The 7530-nt window shown below is 37.1% G+C and overlaps 1 protein-coding gene across 2 annotated transcripts in view; it reads left to right on the forward strand.

Moving 5' to 3' along the window:
• Positions 1-1645: 1645 nt before the first annotated feature.
• Positions 1646-7530, forward strand: part of cox10 (cytochrome c oxidase assembly factor heme A:farnesyltransferase COX10) — an 87835-nt gene continuing 81950 nt past the window's right edge. The window contains exons 1-4 of one of the 2 annotated variants that reach the window (XM_016289021.1): positions 1646-1786; positions 2894-3036; positions 3334-3610; positions 4301-4425. In XM_016289021.1, coding sequence (XP_016144507.1) covers positions 1729-1786; positions 2894-3036; positions 3334-3610; positions 4301-4425 — 603 coding nt within the window. In that variant the 5' untranslated portion in view covers positions 1646-1728. The remainder of the gene's footprint in view (positions 1787-2893; positions 3037-3333; positions 3611-4300; positions 4426-7530) is intronic. The other variant, XM_016289020.1, reaches the window with a different exon arrangement.

The raw sequence follows: 7530 nt of genomic DNA on the forward strand, positions 1-7530 counted from the left end.
CTAAATGAAAACTCAAAACTTTACGAAACTTGGTGAAAACATGTGTAAGAGGACGCGTAATAAGCACGCAAAATTTCATGGAGATCGGACCATAGGTGGTGCTATAACAGTTAAAAAGGCCTCAAAAACACAATATTTCTATAGAAAATGACCTCAAGTTGAAGAACATGTTCATATATTCACACAAACACTATATCTTCATATCATATGATAGATCTCTTCATACTGAACAACTTTGCCTCTAGGACTAATGCTGTCAATCAAATCGTTCATTAAATATTTGAGATTATATAAAAAAAAACTCAGTTTGTAAACTAGTCCTAGGTTTTAAACTCAAAACCAATAAAATCACTGCAGTACAGCTCTTTAGACTCTCTAGGTCAATAGTTATCAAAACATTTTGAAACTTTGCATTTGGACAGTTATAACAGGGCCATTTAATAATATGGCCTTGATATACCCCAAACCCTATAAATCTATAAAAAGAAAACCCTATAAAAGAAAGCTCTAAACTTCATGAAAAAGTGAGCACACGTGTCATATGATTGTAGACAAGCATGCAAAATGCAAAATGTATGGGGCTCAGACATTAGTTGCCTCTATAACAGTTAAAAAGTTGAAAAAGTACATTTAAATAGCAAAATCCATGGAATTATCATTTTAACTACTAAAAGCAGAAGACCATTAATTGGCTCATTCTGCTCACTATATATCTCTATTTACAGGTCTGCCATTTGTATTAATGTCTATAAATTATAAAGTCACTATGATAACATTCAACATCACATTTTGTCAAACTTTACCACTTCATTTACCTGGAGGAATCAATTTACCCAGAGGAATTTTGCAATTATGCCACATTATGATTACAGTGAGACCTGAAATTGCATTATAAAGAGAAGACTTGCAGTAAGCATTTTGTTACACAACATTTACTTTAAATCTCTATATCTACAACAAAATGTGTTTGCATGTGTAAGTATGCTTACTTTGTATTAAGTATTATACTGAAGCCCGTTCATTTCAGGTTGAGCATGTGTGTGTTGCAAGATTTTTCATCATGGATGTATTGTAATGTCAGTTCAAAATTTCAGGTTGGCCTAGACCAGGGGTGCCCAAACTCAGTCCTGGAGGGCCGGTGTCCTGCAGAGGTTAGCTCCAACTTGCCTCAACACACCTTCCTTTAAGTTTCTAGTATGCCTATAAGAACTTGATTAGCTGGTTCAGGTGTGTTTAATTGAGGTTGGAGCTAAACTCTGCGAGACACCGGCCCTCCAGGACCGAGTTTGGACACCCCTGGCCTAGACCAAAACACCTTACATGCATTAAAGGCCTTAAAGTACTTGAACCCCGGTAATCGCTGCTTGCAGCTATATTATTTTATTGTATTTTTAGATTTTATATTATAGCCTATTGTATATATTTGTACAAAAAGTATTTTTTCCTTAATTTTCAAGTTATTTGAGACACATACAGTCGAGTCTAGACTAAATTAAAGCTTTTGAACATTTTCATCGTTACTTTACAATAACAATTATAAAAAGATTACAATAAGAATCTAATAAATCAGAAAAGGTATCCATTGTAACTCAATGCTCACACTGTACTTTGCTTCGTGCGCGTGCCTTCCAGCAGGACACACGTCACAGGAAACGCTTCTCTTCTCAAGATGGCGCGCTGCAGCATGTGAAGGAGACTCAGCCGCAGCCGGTCGTTCGCTTGCGTAACATGTACAAAACACCATGTTGTAGACTGACGGGAGTCTGGAAATGCCTTCCACGTGATGGTATTGATAACTATGTCATGTTAATGAGGCATATGTGTGTTTTCGCTCGTTCCGTGCTGGTGTTTTGGTATTTTGCTAGCCGGTTAGCCTAGCCGCTGAAGCGCTACTGCAGCACCATGAGCTTAAAATAACGACAGTTTACATGACGTGATGCTATTTTAAAAGGAATCCCCGTAACTACCTGCATTAACATAGATATACAAGTATTTTTCTGCTCTGCTTTGTGCATATTGCTTGGTGCAGATCATTTGACTTACATTGCCCATTGTATAATCATGTATATACAGGCGTGTGTGTGTGTGTGTGTGTGTGTGTGTGTGTGTGTGTGTGTGTGTGTGTGTGTTAGAGAGATTGTCGTGCAAATATTGTTTATATTAGAAAAACTGCTGTATTGTGTCCTCATGAGTGCTGCAGGTGTCAGTTTTGATATGATGCCATTTATGTTGCTATACACATATATATATACATATATATATATATATATATATATATAAAGATAAAAAAACAGGTATGACTTTTTATTTTTGCATATAGTGGCACCTCTTCTGTTTTTCTTACCTCTGAATGAATATTTCTCATTGTGTTTTTGTCGTTCTTGTTGATGGCATTAATTAAAATAAAGATCAATATTAATCAATGTCTTGTCTTGTTGAAGGTTTGGTTGGTGTCAGCGTGCAGCAGAAGCTCATTGCAAAGTCAGTTTTGATATGATGCCATGTGTTATTTGGCCTGACGTCTCTGTGAAGTTGTCAAATGTCAGTAAATTGAGTAGTGATACACTCCAACAACCACTGAATTGATAAAGATAAAGCATTTCTTATGCAATTGTTATTTCTAATAGAAAAGTTTCACATTCATAAAATTACATGGTCTGACTCCAGAACAAATTTTTCTCACTTTAAAAAATGACTCCAAACTTTGTTGCTATACACATATATATATATAAAGATAAAAAAACAGGTATGACTTTTTATTTTTGCATATAGTGGCACCTCTTCTGTTTTTCTTACCTCTGAATGAATATTTCTCATTGTGTTTTTGTCGTTCTTGTTGATGGCATTAATTAAAATAAAGATCAATATTAATCAATGTCTTGTCTTGTTGAAGGTTTGGTTGGTGTCAGCGTGCAGCAGAAGCTCATTGCAAATGCGGCTAGGAGTCACATGAGTGCCAGGAGTCTGATTCAGCTCTGCAGGAAAAATCAAGCAGAATGGATCACGTTCCAGCATCTCTGCTTTCTGAAGAGACAGGTATAGGATGTGAGGTGCTGCCTTTATGGATCCATAACCAGTAATACACTGACCAGGACAATTCAGCTCTAAAATAATCAATTTATAGACATTTTTGATATTTATAAATATCATCTAGTCTTTTTGAGCCAACTCTCTTATAATACTTTTGCAGGGGGATACTGTTTCTATGTAATATTATTTGCTAATTAAATTAGGCATATTGAAATTCCCTGTATCTTCCCGTTTTAACAGAATTAACTGATTAAATTGAAATCCATCAAATGTCGTAGCCATATTTCTTCCCTCTTCCCCCAGTATGTGAAGAGCAGCAGCGGTCTCGGCCAGAGAGCGAGACCCAAGCAGGAGCATGTTGCCTCTGTGCTGGATGATCGAGATGATTCGGTGGTCAGTCAGGTTCAGCAGATACCAGCCTTAAAACCTCAACCAGGTACTGTGGTGCCACCATGTGACCCGGTTGAACCCGAAGCAGCCAGAACAGCCCGCTTGGAGGCCCGGCAATGGAAAGAGTTAAAGGTTGAATACAGTGATTTACCAGGGATTTACGCACGGCTCTCCAAACTTAAATTAACAGGTATATGTTTTATGCATTTTGTATAAATGAAAGTAATATTGCATAATTGAGAAATATGTAGTTACTTATGCAGTAAGCAAAGCTAAACTGCTGATCATGAAGTTCATGGAAAGTTAAATGAAATGCTTCATCTAAAAAAAGCACGGACTAATGATTAAATAATAATCATTTTTAAAAATAGTCTCCGCCCATTAAGTACTTTGACAGTTTTCATCCTTTTAAATTTTCTTTAGCTTTTCCTGAAAGAATAATATTGTATGTGATAAGCATTCCACTTATTTGTTCTGCATAATTAACTTGCATAATATGCTGGAAGTTATACTTCTGTCAACTTTTAGTGATATGATAGCAGTACATTTATTGATGTCTAATAGCATAATGTCATCGAGCTAACTTCTGACTCTTCTTAGATTGATTCTTAATTGTTAGTTTAGAGGGTGAATAACATACTCTTCTTTTTTGTTGTTGTTGAATTGATGCAATTTTTTTTTTTTTTACAAGATGTTAAAACTCCATTGTATTTAATATGAAATTCTGCCAAAAGTGTTTTTTTTTTATCTTATCACTTTTACTTATTTGTTCATTGTTTTTAATATACTTTTGGCATTACATTTTTGCAGAAACTGCAGTTACCGTTTTAACTAAATCAATAAGCTATTTTGTAACCTTGCTCTTTCTTTTTGTCCATAGCTCTTGTGGTTACTACGGCAGCTGCTGGCTATGCCATGGCTCCAGTGCCCTTTGACCCTGTCACTTTTTTGATGGCTTCAATCGGAACAGGTCTCTCTTCCTGTACAGCCAATTCCATCAATCAGGTCAGTCACCTCATGCACATTCATAAAATAACTGGACACTCAGCAGAGCGTGACTGGACCAAACACATCATATGAAGCCAAGTGACCTGACATCCAGCTGGAACAAGCTAGCAAGTGTTAGACGCACATGTGTGTATGTGTATATCAGGGCTTCAGACTCATTCTTCCCACTGGTCGCTCTTTTGCGACTAACTTTCTCAGTTGGTCGCACAAGCACATGATTTGGTCGCATTTTTACATTTTTTTGCTACAACATGGGATTAATCAATGCATGCTGATGAACTTTTATCATATCATAGCATACACCACATGCTCTATTATATACCGACTAATAAATTACAGAATATTTAGCTAACACTGAGGAATCAAATAAAAAATAAATAGAAGAGAACAGCTTCTATAACATAACGTGAGGTGAACGGCAAAGATAACAAGCTTTTCAAAATGAAAACAAAAAGAAATGTAAAACTAAACTTGCTGTCGGTGACAGTGCTTGCATGTTTTTGTTTTGGTTCCCCCCCCACAAGAATACCAACATGTTCACCTTCTCTGGTTTAAGTAGCGGTCTTTTACTTTAGCTTGAAAACCATCCATCATTTTCTCAATATTCCCATCATTTTTGCTGCGTGCACCTTTGCGCTCGTGCTGACACGGTGAGTATAAATCAGGCTCTACACTCTTAAGCGCGGCCCAGTTCAAACGAGTAGCACTGTTTCGTTATGCTTTTGGTTTCGTTTGCCGTTTGATGTTTCTCATATGCAGAAATGGCAGCGCTCATGAGTTGAACAACAGGCAGAAAAAATGGTCACAAAATGCGACCAGTTGGTAGCAGTCTGGAGACCTGTATATTAAAAAGCTGTGCATGTCTGATGTTGTCTACCTTTAGATCTATGTGTAGATGTAGTTTTCTTTTGTATTGCAGAATTAATTTTAGGATAATCATTTCCCTGCTTCAGGATGATAAAGCACATTTTACCTCCAAATTCTTATTACTATAACGTCTCACTTAATTTTCAATGATGAATAATTACAGAGTTGTTCATTTATTTTTTTGTCTGTTACAGTAACAAAAAAGTGGTAATTAAAACAAAAATATTTTATTTTAAAAATACATTGTAGTATTATTTTTTTAAATAAAAAAAGTTAATTAACTTTTTTTTGTTTTAATTAACTTTTTGTTACTTTGAAAAAAAAAATTATGCTGTAATGAATCATCATTAAAAAATAAGTGAGCCAATTACAGAAGCATTATAGTTATACGAATTTGTAGGTAGAATGTGCTTTATCATCCTGAAAATTTGCTGCTTCTAATAGTCTAATTCTGAAAATGGATCAGTAATTTCTGAAAAAAATCTACTGAATTTGATGGAATTAGAGTGAGTGCTGTGTAGAATTTTTTTTTTTTGTGATCTAGATATTTCGCTAGCAATGGCCTTTACTTTCACACTAATAAAAATGTACTTGCATTGTAGCTTTTACCGTGGGTTAAAATTCATGATTGCAAAAGTAGACATCTGACATCTAAAAAATGTGATGACCAGAGCATGTGAGCAGAGCGGAGTGGTAATATTTTCTTAAGAGGAAATATTTCTGAGCGCCTTTCTGAAGATTCCGCTCCGCTCGCTCAATACGCTCAGTTACAATTAATAAAATTAAGAAGAATGTAAGCATTTCGCTCTGAAACATGATAATTAATATTTATCAGCATGCTTAATTTTAGACAATAATCCAAGAATTTCGTTACAAACAGTAAACAATTAGGCCTACTAGAGAAATTTGATGTCGGAGCGGGATCTGAGCGGGAATTGGTTCACGGTGAGCGTGAGCGGAATATTAACGGAGCGCTTGCTTGTGCGGTTAGAGCGATTGAGTGGAGCGCACGTCCATAGAGCGGAAAACGTAGCGGAGCGTCACACCGCTCCCATGCTCTGGTGATGACCAGAGTTTGGCTAGATGTGTTGATGCAGGCCCAGGGCAGACCACACAAATCCAGTTGTAGATGGTTAGAAATGTATGACCCGCTAGTTTTGGTACTTAAGCTCGACTCTGCACAAGCATTCCAGTCAGAGTAATTGCTTACTTGGCGGTCTGTTGATTTTTCTATTGTTTTGCTAGTGTACAGCTAGATGGATGAAGTCTCATTGCTGCGTTGGCTTGACTTCAGTGAGTCCCGCAATGCCCAGCAGAGTTTCATTGTGTGTTACACAAACACGGGACACAAGCACTCGATATGGGCTCTCACAGTGCACTTTGTCATTAGTTTAGAGAGAAAGAAAAGAAATCAGCGCTTAAGTGAGCCAATTGTAGAGTCTTTTGCATTCCACTTCTGCTGTGTATCTAAAAAATACATTAGGCCAGATTAGCTGTGCCGCTCTGATGTTTTTCAGATGAAAGCATTTGCCAAGCTAGAATGAGAAGAAACAGAGAGCGAGAGGCACGCGTTGCATACACTCTGGTTTGCTCCATCCGTAATCAGCTTTCTGCTCCAAGCGGAGTACGTTCTGTGCAGTTATGCTCTTCGTGACTCAAGAGTATTAGCCAAATTGAAGATTGTTACATCAGCTTGCTTTAAGGCCTGTGGCTTCTTGGCCAATAACCAGGCGTGGCCTGTAATTTGTTGAAGGTCACAATCACACCACTGGGACGAGCCCCATTGGCTGAGTTCACCTGATGACCTGTTTTTAAAGAGGTCCTATTATGCTTTTTCACTTTTTCAACTTTAGTTAGTCTGTAATGTTGCTGCTTGAGCATACAAAAATCTGCAAAGTTACAAAGCTCAAAGTCCACTTCAATAGGAGATATTTTATTTAACAGAAATCACTTTTCAAAAACTACAACGAACGACTCGTTTGGAGTTTACAACGCATATTTTCCGGGATTTGTGATATCACAAATACTGATGAGTGGGACGAGACCTGGTTGAGCTGCACTAGAGAAGGCAACGAGTGTTATCACTATGTCGGAGACACGCTAGTTTTCCCAAGGCAGATGAACTTAGAGTGGTTACAATCATCCGGGTTTAAATCTCGCTCAAACTGATTTGATATTGATGCAATATTTACACTGAAGCTCGCAGGCGGCTATGGTAAGAGGCGTGACATTTCC

This window comes from Sinocyclocheilus grahami, unplaced genomic scaffold, assembly GCF_001515645.1.
Source record: "Sinocyclocheilus grahami isolate Dianchi unplaced genomic scaffold, SAMN03320097.WGS_v1.1 scaffold238.1, whole genome shotgun sequence".
NCBI classification, from domain to species: Eukaryota; Metazoa; Chordata; class Actinopteri; order Cypriniformes; family Cyprinidae; genus Sinocyclocheilus; species Sinocyclocheilus grahami.